General features: G+C 45.5%; 1 protein-coding gene across 1 annotated transcript in view; it reads left to right on the top strand.

Annotated features, from left to right (window-relative positions):
- The window catches only part of rbbp6 (retinoblastoma binding protein 6), a 97,025-nt gene that overhangs the window by 55,325 nt on the left and 26,292 nt on the right, over nt 1-15,408 (top strand). The window contains exons 9-10 of the mRNA XM_063058562.1: nt 9,057-9,160; nt 9,391-9,776. Coding sequence (XP_062914632.1) covers nt 9,057-9,160; nt 9,391-9,776 — 490 coding nt within the window. The remainder of the gene's footprint in view (nt 1-9,056; nt 9,161-9,390; nt 9,777-15,408) is intronic.

The following is a 15,408-nucleotide window of genomic DNA, read 5'->3' as shown; positions in this document are numbered from 1 at the left end:
CCAAAAAGGGCGCCAGGCCATCTTCACCAGCAGGGGGAAAATCTCGCGCGTGGAAAGGGTCTGGGAATATACATTCCCCACAGCAGTCCTGCCCAGGGAGGGCGGGAATGGGAAGGCTTTAAAGCCAGCTGCGAAGTTTGAATAAATCTTTTTTATCGCAACTCCAACTCACCGACTCCGTGTAGTTATTCTAGCGCTGTATGTAGCACACAGCTACAAGAGATTGTTTCCGGGTTGCGGGGTTTTAGTTCCGTTCTTTCTGCCTAGTGCGCATGTGTGTAGCACCCCCGCCATGAACTGCGTTTTCAGCGTAGCTTGTGCTGCATCAAAGTGACCAATTAAATTAGATACGCAGTGGTCCCCAACCACTGGGCCACGAAGAATGCAGCGGTAGTTGGAATGCACCCAGCACATCTTTAAGAAAAAAGCTGAAATAAAAATGACCTGGACAAGGAAGTGGATGGATGGGTTAATAAGTTTGTTGATGACATAAAGGTTAGAGGTGTTGTGGATAATGTGGAGGGCGGTCAGAGGTTACAGCGGGACATTGATAGGATGCAAAACTGGGTTGAGAAGTGGCAGATGGAGTTCAACCCAGATAAGTGTGAAGTGGTTCATTTTGGTAGGTCAAATATGATGGCGGAATATAGTATTAATGGTAAGACTCTTGGCAGTATGGAGGATCAGAGGGATCTTGGGGTCCGAGTCCATAGGACGCTCAAAGCAGCTGCACAGGTTGACTCTGGTTAAGAAGGCATACGGTGTATTGGCCTTCATCAATTGTGGAATTGAATTTAGGAGCCGAGAATGTTGCAGCTATGTAGGACCCTGGTCAGACCCCACTTGGAGTACTGTGCTCAGTTCTGGTCGCCTCACCAGAGGAAGGCTGTTGCCTGGATTGGGGAGCATGCCTTATGAAAACAGGTTGCGTGAACTCGGCCTTTTCTCCTTGCAGCGACGGAGGATGAGAGGTGACCTGATAGAGGTGTATAAGATGATGAGAGGCATTGATGGTGTGGATAGTCAGAGGCTTTTTCCCAGGGCTGAAATGGCTGCCACAAGAGGACACAGGTTTAATGTGCTGGGAAGTAGGTACAGAGGACATGTCAGAGGTAAGTTTTTTACTCCGAGAGTGGTAAATACGTGGAATGGGCTGCCGGCAACGGTTGTCGAGGCGGAAATGATAGAGTCTTTTGGATAGGTACATGGAGCTTAGAAAAATAGAGGGCTATGGGTAAGCCTAGTAATTTCTAAGGTAGGGACATGTTCGGCACAACACATTAGGGGGAATCATCACTCAGATGGTAGTGAGAGTGTGGAACAAGCCGCTAGGGGAAGTGGTGAATGCGGTTTTGACTTCAACGACAGAATAACAGTTTGGCTGTCCTAAGAGCTGAAGAATGCCCAGTGTTCTACGTCCTTTGATAGAATTCACGCAGCAGTTTGAGAGGAAGAAACTTAAATCAGTATTATTGTGGAGTATAGAAAATTAGAAACATGCGATTGATTGGAAGGGGAAACTAGCTGTGATGACAGAGCTAGTTTCTGGGGGGAAACTCAGAAGGTGCAGGAAAGATAGATCCCAAAGATGAAGTAGTATTCTAAAGGAAGGATGAGGCAACCATAGCTGACATGGTAAGTCATAGAAACAAAAGTAAAAGAGAAGGCATGTAATAGAGCGAAGATTAGTGGGAAGTTAGGGGAGTGCAAAGCTTTTAAAAACCCATTGGAGGATAATTTTAAAAAAGCCAAAAGGAGAGAAAAGTTAAAGTATGAAAGTATACCAGCCAGTAATAAAAAAAAGTTTTTCAGATGCAAGTAAAAAAAGTGAGGGTAGATATTGGATTGGTGGAAAGTGACACTGAGGAGGTAGTAATGGGGAATTAAAGAAATGGCAGAGGAACTAAATAAGTATTTTGTGTCAGTCTTCCTGTGGAAAACACTAGTAGTTTGCCGGAGATCTGAGTGTCGGGGGAGAGTGAAAGTAGTAGTTGATATTATTCAGGGAAAGCTGAAATGTCTGAATGTAGATGACTCACTTCGACTACACCCCAGGATTCTGAAATATGTAACTGAAGAGATTGTGGAAGTATCAATAGTTATGAAGGACTGGAAAATTGCAAATGCCACTCTATTCTTTAAGAAGGGAGGGACGCAGAAGGTTAGCCTGACTTCCGTGGTTGGGAAGGTATTGGAGTCCATTATTAAGGATGAAATTTGGGGACACTTGGCACATGATAAAATAGGCCAAAGTCAGCATGTAGCGAGATAGATCAGCAAGTTGATTGGTGTCGCAACAACAACCTTGCACCCAAGGACAAGGAATTGATATGGACTTCAGGAAGGGAAAGTCAAGGAAACATGCATCAGTCCTCATTCGGGGCTCAGCAGTAGAAATGGTGAGCAGTTTTAGGTTTCTATCCTATCTATCCCGGGCCCAGTATATTGATGCAATTACAAAGAAGGCTTGACAGTGCCGATATGTCATTAGGAGTTTGAGGAGGCTTGTTCTCTTTGCAATGCTTCAGTGTAGCGGTCCTGTTGCAATGTTCTTTCTCCCTACCCCCACCCCTGACCTGAAACATCTAATGATTAAGAGACCGTTGTATTTACCAAGAGAGTTCTCCGTGATCCTGACTGCAGTTTAGTATACCACTAAAGGCAGATGTTCTGCATGAACAAGTGCAGTGAATAGCAAACAAGAAACAGCCTAGCTGATACCTTTCAAATCAATGTTGGGGACTTCAGTCAAGCTTGTTGGAAGAAATCTCTGCCCAATTATTAACGTATGACTTGCAACACCTAAGGTCCCAACCTATACTTACTAATGTCTACAGTTCCATGCCTAGATTACATTTTGGGAAAGCTGTCCCTCCCAGCTGCATAGACGCTGAGACTAAACAGCAAGGCTTCAGAGATGAGAATAACAGAGGTGGTCATGGGAGGCAGAGGAGTGGCTGTGGGATTGCTTTGATTTGGTAGACAGGGCTGGGTTCAAGGATTTTTCAGAGGATCTGAATGAATACATCATAGTTGGTGTAGACTTTGTTACGTACCCCGTAACTGGGTTGCCAAACCAGCAGAAATGGATCACTCAGTTGGAGTCTGGAGTACTAGAACTAAGAAAGTTTTATTAAAGAAACAAGCAACACAGTAATCGAAAGGATAATAAATGCAACAGTTCAGCGATGATAAACACACGTGCACAAAATTAAGATAACAGCATCAATCAAGCTCTATCGTTGTCTAGGGGTAAATGACCAAATTTCAAAGTGACTCAAAGTTCAGTCCAGTTTAGTAGTTCAGTTCGCAGTAATCGTTGCCATGGTGATGGACAACGTGGGGGGAGAGAGAGAGAGAACAGGAACATCTGATCATTCAGACACGGCTTCACTGACAGACCGACGATATGGCTCACAAGCAGCTTTTGGGCAGGTCCTTGGTGATGTCACCTGAGGTCACCGACTGTGACCCCTCCTCCAGATGCGGTCGATCCTCTGCAGTGAACCCGGCACCCAGGCAAGGGCGGACACACACCGGGTTCCCGCTGATCGTACCTTTCCACCCTGGCCGTTGTCTGGTACTTCCCACCGACTCGTGAGAGGTGTACCGCTTCCAGGGTCTCGTTACCTCGGGCGGCGTGTGTGTCCTGCCTTAGCGAACCTGTCCCTGTTTATCCCCCTGCTGGGGCATCGCCTGTCCACCACTTCAAACAGTTCAGGGTTCAAAGGGGGAGACACTCCAGACAGCTCTCTCTCCCGTCCTTTCATTACACATCTCCAGACGCTGCTCCTTTGTTCCTTATCTCTCCTTCCCTTGAGGGCAGGTGGCAGACCACTTGCTGATGTCACTGATGCTAACCCAGGCCAGCAAACATCTTAATTTTATGTGTATTCTCGTCACACTTCCCCCCCCTTTAAGGATTTTTACTGGGAGGTAAAAATTACAAACATGAATACATTATTTGATACACACACAAATATACATCTTTATCAGCTATTTGGCTAACACAGCGAGTTTGAACTTGTCAACACCTTGACAGACAGTCGTCGCATTTTCTGTTCCTTTTACACGTGTTATTAATAATCCCTTAGGCCAGGCTCCAACTCAGCAAACTTCATAGTGGCCAAAAACACTGATGAATTGCGATCAATGTAACCTCTCATTTGGCTTTGTCCCGGACCACAATAACAAGGGTCGTCCCATTCAGACTCAGTTTTCTCTCGCAAGGGCTTAGTAGGAGGGGGACGGGTATTGACCGCAGAGTTATTGCAAAACTTCCTGCAGTACCCCACCATCTCCAAGAGCCTTCTGAGGGCCCTCTTGTCTGTCGGGGTTGGGAGGTCAGCGATAGCCTGCACTGTAGCTTGCATCGCTGCCAGCTGCCCCTGTGTCACCACAATTCCCAGGTAAGTGACCCTCGTGTGGCTGAATTCATTTTTTTCAAGGTTCACTGTCAAGCTGGCTTCAGACAGCCGTATTAAATTGCCAATACACACCTCTGTGTTCATCAGCCCTTTAGTCACTGAATTACTCATTATATATGAGTGTTGTTTACTAGGCTCACCTATTGTAACAGACATCACCGAACATCCCAGTTCTTTGCATTGCCTCGGGACAATCAAACACACGGGTGCGAGTCGTTTAATTACTTCTTCTAAAGATTCGCGTTGTTCGGGGATTAAAGGAGAGACCTTATCAGTAGACCTGGCCAAAACAATAGCCTTCTCCCATCTGATCGATCCCATACTAATCTGTTCAAAATGGTTTTTTTCTCTTATCAGGGGGCCCCTAGCTTCTTTGATTTCCACGCTAACACCGACTAGGTTTGTTAGCATATCAAAAGCCGGTGACCATCTCAGTTCGCGTCGGTCATGATCAATAACATTCTTCCCCCTGGGCAGCCGGTAAATCTCTTTCATGATTCCACCAACTGTTTCCTCCAGCACCGCAAAATGTCCACCGGGGGGTACCTCGTGGGCCATGTTAAAAACCTCATCCCCATAACTCTTTTGCACCACCCCCCATTCCTCATCTGCGGGTACTGTACTTGATTTCCCTTTTTTCCTTAGCACTTCCTCTTCCACACAATAGCCTACTAGTTCCCTTGATAAAGCTGTGTCAGAGAGAGCTGTCTCTGCCAAAACCATCAGACCCTCGTCTCGCTCCTGCGTCTGCACAAATTCTTTCCTGGCTACTGCTACGTCCGTTCCAGCTCCCTCACTACCTCTTGTCTCACTACACCCCGTCTCATACAAGGTTGGCAGAAACGTTTCAGCTAAATTCACTATCGCGGGCCCGTGATGAACCTGTGAGTCCATGGGCGGGGCCTCAATGCTGGCAGGCTGACCTGTCAATCTCACAACTGGGAACACGATTCCTCCGGCGATGTCATTACCGAGCAAGACTTCCACGTCTTTCATCGGTAATTCGGACCTCACCCCGATCGTGACTAGTCCAGAGACCAGGTTGCTTTGTAAGTGTATCTGGTGCAAAGGGACTGACTCTGTCCCTTCCCCAACACCTTTGACCTCTACCTCCCCAGTCTGGGTCTCTGAGCTAAACTCTAATACACTCTTCAGTATTAGTGACTGACACGCTCCCGTGTCTCTCCAGATCCGCACTGGAACTGGTTTTAACCCCTCCTTCACTGACACCAATCCGGCCGAGCTAAACCTCTCGCGCCCTTCCTGGACTTTTTCAGCCCTGTCCTTCCCTAGCGGTTCGCTTAACAGCTCGATACAGCCATTCAACATTGCCGTTTCCTTGGGGCAAAGCACCTGGACGCAAAGTGTCCGACTTTCCCACAATTATAACAGACGACCCCAGGAGACTTGCTACCAGACTGCTCCCGGTCTACCTTATCCTTTTCACTAGTCCCCAGCTTACTTTCTGACTTTTCCGGCGGACTCTCCCCACCGTCCTGACGACCCTTTTGGTAGCCTTTACTCGGGGCAAACTTCATTTTATGCGTCAACGCATACTCATCCGCTGACTTAGCAGTTGCGGCTAACATGGCTGCCTCTTTCTCATCGAGGTAGGGTCTCATACCCTCAGGGACACAACCTTTAAACTGCTCAATCAGGATCAGTTGTAGCAGTCTGTCATAATCCCCCTCTACCCCCTTCGAGGCGCACCAACGCTCACAATATGTCTGCATCTCACTGGCAAACTCCAATTACGTGCGGTCCCACTGTTTCCTCGCATTCCGGAACCTCTGCCGGTATGCCTCCGGGACCAACTCATAAATCCTGAGGATGGCCTCTTTCACCACCTCATACCTCTGGGCAACTTCCGCGGACAAAGCTGAGTAAGCTTGTTGGGCTTTCCCTTTCAGTACACTCTGAAGTAACACAGCCCACTTATCCCTCGGCCAGTCCTGACTTATAGCCACTTTTTCGAAGTGGAGAAAGTACCGATCCACGTCGGTATCGTCAAATGGGGGAACCAGCCTAACCTCCTGGGTCGCCCGGAACCCTCCACCTTGGTTCGGCACGAGCCCCTGCTCGGCCCTTATCTTTAACTTCTCCAGGTCAAATTCCCTTTCCCTCTGTTTCTCCTCTCTCTCCATCTGTCTGTCCCTCTCTTTCTCTTCGTGTTCTAACTGCCGTACCCGGAACTCGTGCTCGAGTCTCAGTTTTTCAAGCTGTACCTGTACCGCGTCTCCAGCAGGTTTTTCAATAGACACCACCCCCAGCTCACCTTGGGGAAACACACCTTTAGATACATAGTGCTCTACAATAGCTCTGTGTATCTCCTCTCTCCTCATTGTCGACTTCACCTTAGCAAGATTCAACCGTTTTGGCCACAGCTATCAATTCCGATTTCCTGGCATCCTCTAATGCCTCCAAGGTCGGTGCCTTTATAAATTCCTCAGCCTCCATTTCTGCTGTTTGTCTTTTCTTTCTTTCGGGAATTTTAACCCAATCAATTTACTCCGTCCCAAATTTAGCGTTCAAAATCCCGGACGAGCCCCCACTTATGTTACGTACCCCGTAACTGGGTTGCCAAACCAGCAGAAATGGATCACTCAGTTGGAGTCTGGAGTACTAGAACTAAGAAAGTTTTATTAAAGAAACAAGCAACACAGTAATCGAAAGGATAATAAATGCAACAGTTCAGCGATGATAAACACACATGTGCACAGAATTAAGATAACAGCATCAATCAAGCTCTATCATTGTCTAGGGGTAAATGACCGAATTTCAAAGTGACTCAAAGTTCAGTCCAGTTTATTAGTTCAGTTCGCAGTAATCGTTGCCATGGCGATGGACAACGTGGGGGGAGAGAGAGAGAGAACAAGAACAACTGATCATTCAGACACAGCTTTACTCACAGACCGACGATATGGCTCACAAGCAGCTTTTGGGCAGGTCCTTGGTGATGTCACCTGAGGTCACCGACTGTGACCCCTCCTCCAGATGCGGTCGATCCTCTGCAGTGAACCCGGCACCCAGGCAAGGGCGGACACACACCGGGTTCCCACTGATCGTACCTTTCCACCCTGGCCGTTGTCTGGTACTTCCCACCGACTCGTGAGAGGCGTACCGCTTCCAGGGTCTCGTTACCTCGGGTGGCGTGTGTGTCCTGCCTTAGCGAACCTGTCCCTTTTTATCCCCCTGCTGGGGCATCGCCTGTCCACCACTTCAAACAATTCAGGGTTCAAAGGGGGAGCCGCTCCAGACAGCTCTCTCTCCCGTCCTTTCATTACACATCTCCAGACGCTGCTCCATTGTTCCTTATCTCTCCTTCCCCTGAGGGCAGGTGGCAGACCACTTGCTGATGTCACTGATGCTAACCCAGGCCAGCAAACATCTTAATTTTATGTGTATTCTCGTCACAACTTAAATATATTTTTTAAAAAGTCAGACAGAGTGTCCTCAATGTGCGTATGGCAGGTCTTGAATGCTATCATCTCCTACAGAGTAAAACTATCAATAAGCTTCATGACCTAGATAGGCCTTAATACCTCCTTGTGCAAATGGATCCTCGATTTCCTAACTTGCAGACCACAATCAGTTGGGATTGGCAACAACATCTTCATGATCTCCATCAGCACTGGGCTATGTGCTTAGTCCCCTGCTCTACTCACTGTATACTTCTGACTGGCTAAGCACAGCTTCAATGCCATATTCAGGTTTGTTGGTGATACCACTGTTGTGGGCCAAATCAAAGCTAGTGATGAATCAACAGTCGGAGGGAGATTGAAAATCTGGCTGAGGAGAGACCAGAGGTCCATTAGGTGGTCCTCATTGGTGGATCATGAGTGGAGAGGGTTTAAATTACTTGCTGCTATCATTTTGGAGGACCTGTCTTGGGCCCAGCATGTAAGTAAAATTACGAAGAAAGCCGAGCAGCGCCTCTACTTAGAAGTTCGGGAAGGTTGGCATTCATTTAAAACTGTAAGAAACTTTTATAGGTGAATAGTACCCTCAACCATCAGGTTCTTGAGCCAGAGGGGATAACTGCACTCAAGTTCACTTGCCCCATCACTGATCTGTTCCTACAGCCTATGGACTTAAAATTTTTGACACTTCATTTTATTCTCTATATATTTTTGCTTACTTATTTTATGTTCATTATTTCTTTTTTGTATTTGCAGTTTGTTGTCTTTTGTACATTGGTTATTCGTTCATCCTGTTGGGCAGTCTTTTATTGATTCTATTGTGTTCTTTATATTTACTGTGAATGCCCACAGAAAATGAATCTCAGGGTTGTATGTGGTGACATGTATGTACTTTGATAATTTACTCAGTACTTTGATAAATAAGTTTGCCTTAGGTGGTCTTTGCAGGTTAGAAACATAGAAAACCTACAGCACAATACAGGCCCTTCGGCCCACAAAGCTGTGCCAAACATGTTCTTACCTTAGAAATTACCTAGGGTTACCCATAGCCCTCTATTTTTCCAGGCTCCATGTAACTATTCAGGAGTCTACTCCAATAATTTGTGAGCAGTAAATCACTGGGCACGTTTTTTTTTACATCAGTGATCTCACTATCCTTTTTTTTTGTGTTTTACTGCTAATGAATTGGTTGTTTTTCTCCTACCTGCAGGTATCAGAACATCACTGCTTGAGTCTGATGAACACACCTGCCCTACTTGCCACCAGACAGATGTTTCTCCTGATGCTTTAATTGCAAACAAATTTTTAAGACAGGTATACTTCAGAATTGATGGTCTGCTTGAATTGAAAATTTAATGGCCAGTATTTTATCAATCCAAAATCTAATGAGTTAAGAGATTAATCCCTAAGCATTTATTATTCATTAGTCTATAGTGTAAGCAAAATCCCTGTTACCATTAAAACAAAATTCTATAAACTTAACCAAGGGAACAGGAGGGTGAAATTTCTGAACAATTATAGAGGAAAAATCCTTTGTTTTACAGGCTGTCAACAACTTCAAAAATGAAACTGGCTATACAAAAAGAACTCGTAAACAGCAGCTGACCCAGCAGCATCAACGGCTAGCTTCCCATCAATTGCAAAATCAGCAGCCCAGCTTGAGACCATTGCCTCCCATCAACCCTCAGGCTGTTTTGCCCTTAACCAGACCAGCCATCTCAAAGTCACTGGATGTGCCAGTCACCAATGTTCCTGGGCACGTTTCTATTCCAGTCTCCCTTCCAAGTGCAGCCTCCGTCCCAGTACGTGCTTCTTCGCCTTTGAAAGTGAATCGAGATTCCTCTGCTGCGAGCATCCCTGCTCCAGATGTTTTAACGGCTGCTGTTCATATTCATCGGTTACCTTCAAAACACGAGGAAGGAGACATTCCGTAAGTTACATTATTGTAAGAACATCTTAAAGATTATAAAATCATCTTATGAAAATTATTTAATAAGCCATTGGTAAGAATAAGGATTTCTGTGCAGGAGTAGCTGTCGGTCCATTGTGTCTCTCTGCATATTCAGTTACGTGGTTTTTTGCAATGCTTTCATCAGTATTTCATCATCCTTTTCCTTCAGTATAGAGAGTGACAAGATTTAACTGTGCAGCTAATTCTTAGATAATGAAAGAGAGTAAGTAATTATAGACCAATGAGACTGTCTTCTGTGGTGGGCAAATTATTGGAGAAAATTGCAGGATTGGGTACCCATGGTAGTGCAGTAGTTAGCACAATGCTGTTACAGCAAAGGACTTTGCAGAGTTTGGAGTTCAATTCTGGCGCTGTTCTGTAAGAAGTCTGTACGTCCTTCTTGTGGAATGTGTGGGTTTTACCCCGGTGCTCCAGTTTCCTTCCACAGTCCAAAGACGTAAGATAATTGGTAATTGTAAATTGTCTCATGATTAGGTTAGGGTTAATCGGGTTTGTGGGGAGTTGCTGGGGAGGGGTGGCACTAAGGGCCGGAAGAGCCTACACTGTGCTGTATTGCTAAGCATACAAACTTACAAGCATTTGGAGAAGCATAATCTGATTAGAAATACTCAGCTGGCCTTTGAAGGTTGGGTCATGCATCAGGAGCCTGTTTGAATTGCTTGAGTTATGATGAAGCACATTGAAGGTAGAGCAGTGGTTGTGGCGTATGTGTATTTGATGATGTGTCCCATGATAAGCTCATTCAGAAAGTCAAGAGGCATGAGCTCCAGGACAAAATGGCTTTGTGGATATGGAATTGGTTTACCCATAGAAGGCAGAGGATGATTCTAGATGGTGACCAGTGGTGTTCTGGGACCCTTGCTTTGTCATGTCTATAAATGACTTGAATGAAGAAGAGTAGGTTAGTTAGTTTGCAAATGACATGAAGGTTGGTGGAGAAGTAGATAGTGTACAAGGTTGTCAAGGGTTACAGTAGGACATTGAGGGATGCAGTGTTGTGCCTAGAAGTGGCAGGAGTTCAACCCAGACAAGTATAAACTGATTCACTTTGGAGGGTCTAATTTGAAGACAGAATTCAGAGTTAATGGCAGGATTCTTAGCAGTGTGGAGGAATAGATGGATCTTGATTTCCACATCCATAGATCGCTCAAAGTTGCTGCACAAACTTGGAGTTCTTAAGAAGGTGTATGGTGTGTTGCCCTTCATTAGTCGGGGATTGAAATCAAGAACCATGAGATAATGTTGCAACTCTACAACCCTAGTTAGACCACTCTAGAAATATTTTATTCAGTTCTGGTTGACTTATAGGAAAGATTTGGAAGCTTTGGAGAGGGTGCAGAGGAGATTTACTGGGATGTTGCCTGGATTAGAGAGAATGTCTCGTGAAGAAAGCTTGAGCGAGCTTTGGGCTTTTGTCTCTGGAGAGAAAGAGGATGAGAGGAATGCAAGATAAGACACATAGGTTGAGTGGATAGCCAGGGACTTTCCAAGTACAGAAATGGTTAATATGAGGAGACATAATTTTGAGGTGATTGGAAAAGAGTATGGCGGGGGGGGGCGGAATGTCAGAGGTAGGTATTTTACAGAGTGCAAAGATCATTGAATGTTCTGCCAGGGGTGGTGGTAGAGGCAGATATATTAGGGATAATTAAGTTCTTCGATATGCAGTGAATGATGGAAACATGGAATGCTATGTGGGAAGGAACGGTTAGATTGATAGTATAGGTTATAAGGTCGGCATAACATCGTGGGCAGAAAGGCTTGTACTGTGCTCTTATGTTCTATGTTCATAAGTTGGTAAAAAGCCATGAAGGAATCACAGTATTAACCTGCCGGTCTCTTGTCCATCCACTGAAGTTTGTATTAGGTTGTAAAAGCCTCTTGAACAATTCCAAAGTCTGCCCATTCTGATTTCTAGTAGACCATTCAGAAGCATTTGAGATGCCACAGTTTGATAATGTAATCATGATTATGAAGACAAGTAGTCCTCTTTTATTGTCATTTACTAATGCATGCATTAAGAAATGATACATTATTTTCTCTGGTGTGATATCACAAAACACAGGACAAACCAAGATTGAGAAAGCTGACAAAACCACATAATTATAACATATAGTTACAAACAGTGTAACAATACCATAACTTGATGAAGAAGTCCGTGAGCACAGTAAAGTTCAAAGTTTCTCAAATGTCCCACATCTCACGCAGACGGGAGAAGGAAGAAAAACTCTCCCTGCCATGCCGACCACAATCCGACTCTGAGTCGTCCGAAAACTTCGAGCTCTGATCAGCTGTCCGACACCGAGTACTGAGCATGGCGCTGTCGGAACGATTCGATCTCCTTCTCAATCGCCAAAAGCAGGCAAGGCCGGGGATTTTGAGGCCTACCCTCCGAAAGATTCCTGACCACAGAGTAACGACAGCAGCGGACGGGCGTTTCAGAAGTTTCTCCAGATGTTCCTCTGTGCTTTCACGTCCATTCTCCATCAAATCAGGGTTGTCCATGGCCCCTATTTAACAGATACGACATCATTTTTCACCGGAGAGCTGCGCACACGCAGGCGCGCTGCCATCTCTGCTCCTGCCTAATTGTGCATTTTGTTGGTAGCCATTTTATTAGGTATGTCTGTGTACCTCGTTAATGCAAATACTAATCAGCCAATCATCTGGCAGCAAGTCAGTGCATAAAAGCATGCGGACGTGGTCAAGAGGTTCAGTTGTTGTGGACAAACATCAGAATGGGGAAGAAATGTGATCTGAGTGACTTTGACCATGGAATGACTGTTGGTGCCAGGCAAGGCTGTTAGTATCTCAGAAACTGCTGATACGGGATTTTCACACATAGCAATCTCTATAAAATCTAGAGACTGTTACGATAAACAAAAAACATACAGTGGGCAAAAATGCCTTGTTAATGAGAAATGTTAAAAGTTCAGGCTGACTGGAAGGTAGAGTTCAAGGCCAACTGTGAGGGGAAGGTCAGAATGGCAAGAGGTTTTGAAGAGTTGTGGAAAATATAAAGTAAAGCATATTACTGCTGTAGGCAACTGGAAAAGGGAGTCATTGAGGAATATGAACAATATAGGAAATTACATAAAATTGAATTAGAAAAAAACACAAGGGGGCCCTGATAGAATCATTGGCAGACAATGTTAAACATAGAACATAGAATAGTACAGCACAGTACAGGTCCTTCGGCCCAGTGTTGTGCCGACCCTCAAACCCTGCCTCCCATATAAGCCCCCAACTTAAATTCCTCCATATACCTGTCTAGTAGTCTCTTAAATTTCACTAGTGTATCTGCCTCCACGGCTGACTCAGGCAGTGCATTCCACACACCAACCACTCTCTGAGTAAAAAACCTTCTTCTACTATCCCCCTTGAACTTCCCACCCCTTACCTTAAAGCCATGTCCTCTTGTATTGAGCAGTGGTGCCCTGGGGAAGAGGCACTGGCTATCCACTCTATCTATTCCTCTTATTATGTTGTACACCTCTATCATGTCTCCTTTCATCCTGCTCCTCCCCAAAGAGTAAAGCCCTAGCTCCCTTAATCTCTGATCATAATGCATATTCTCTATACCAGGCAGCATCCTGGTAAATCTCCTCTATACCCTTTCCAATGCTTCCACATCCTTCCTATAGTGAGGCGACCAGAACTGGACACAGTATTCCGAGTGTGGCCTAACCAGAGTTTTATAGAGCTGTATCATTACATCGCGACTGTTAAACTCTATCCCTCGACTTATGAAAGCTAACATCCCATAAGCTTTCTTAACTACCCTATCCACTTGTGAGGCAACTTTCAGGGATCTGTGGATATGTACCCCCAGATCCCTCTGCTCCTCCCCACTACCAAGTATCCTGCCATTTACTTTGTACTCTGCCTTGGAGTTTGTCCTTCCAAAGTGTACCATCTCACACTTCTCCGGGTTGAACTCCATCTGCCACTTCTCAGCCCACTTCTGCATCCTATCAATGTCTCTCTGCAATCTTTGACAATCCTCTACTCTATCTACAACACCACAAACCTTTGTGTCGGCTGCAAGCTTGCCAACCCACCCTTCTACCCCCACATCCAGTTCGTTAATAAAAATCATAAAAAGTAGAGGTCCCAGAACAGATCCTTGTGGGACACCACTAGTCACAATCCGCCAATCTGAATGTACTCCCTCCACCATGACCCTCTGCCTTCTGCAGGCAAGCCAATTCTGAATCCACCTGGCCAAACTTCCCTGGTTCCCATACCTTCTGACTTTCTGAATAAGCCTACCGTGTGGAACCTTATCAAATGCCTTACTAAAATCCATGTAGATCACATCCACTGCACTACCCTCATCTATATGCCTGGTCACCTCCTCAAAGAACTCTATCAGGCTTGTTAGACACGATCTGCCCTTCACAAAGCCATGCTGACTGTCCCTGATCAGACCATGATTCTCTAAATGCCCATAGATCCTATCTTTAAGAATCTTTTTCAACAGCTTTCCCACCACAGACGTAAGGGTCACTGGTCTATAATTACCTGGACTATCCCTACTACCTTTTTTGAAGAAGGGGACAACATTCGCCTCCCTTCAATCCTCCGGTACCATTCCCATGGACAACGAGGACATAAAGATCCTAGCCAGAGGCTCAGCAATCTCTTCCCTCGCCTCGTGGAGCAGCCTGGGGAATATTCCGTTAGGCCCCGGGGACTTATCCGTCCTAATGTATTTTAACAACTCCAGCACCTCTCCCTTAATATCAACATGCTCCATAACATCAACCTCATTCATATTGTCCTCACCATCATCAAGTTCCCTCTCATTGGTGAATACCAAAGAGAAGTATTCATTGAGGACCTTGCTCACTTCCACAGCCTTCAGGCACATCTTCCCACCTTTATCTCTAATCGGTCCTACCTTCACTCCTGTCATCCTTTTTTCCTTCACATAATTGAAGAATGCCTGCAACACACATCAAAGTTGCTGGTGAACGCAGCAGGCCAGGCAGCATCTCTCGGAAGAGGTAGAGTCGACCTTTCAGGCCGAGACCCTTCGTCAGGACCTGATGAAGGGTCTCGGCCTGAAACGTCAACTCTACCTCTTCCTAGAGATGCTGCCTGGCCCGCTGCGTTCACCAGCAACTTTGATGTGTGTTGCTTGAATTTCCAGCATCTGCAGAATTCCTGTTGTTTGAAGAATGCCTTGGGGTTTTCCTTTACCCTACTCACCAAGGCCTTCTCATGCCCCTTTCTTGCTCTTCTCAGCCCCTTCTTAAGCTCCTTTCTTGCTTCCCTGGTTTTTCTTCAATAGACCCATCTGATCCTTCCTAAACTTCTTGTATGCTGCCTTCTTCCACCTGACTAGATTTTTCACCTCACTTGTCACCCATGGTTCCTTCACCCTACCATTCTTTATCTTCCTCACTGGGACAAATTTATCCCTAGCATCTGCAAGAGATTCCTAAACATCGACCACATGTACATAGTACATTTTTCTGCAAAAACATCATCCCAACTCACACCCGCAAGTTCTGGCCTTATAGCCTCATAATTTGCCCTTCCCCAATTAAACATTTTCCTGTCCTCTCTGATCCTATCCTTTTCC

Source organism: Mobula hypostoma, chromosome 9 (genome assembly GCF_963921235.1).
Source record: "Mobula hypostoma chromosome 9, sMobHyp1.1, whole genome shotgun sequence".
Classification (NCBI taxonomy): domain Eukaryota; kingdom Metazoa; phylum Chordata; class Chondrichthyes; order Myliobatiformes; family Myliobatidae; genus Mobula; species Mobula hypostoma.
The sequence above is the reverse complement of the archived record's forward strand: the minus strand, read 5'-3'. Positions and strand labels throughout refer to the sequence as shown.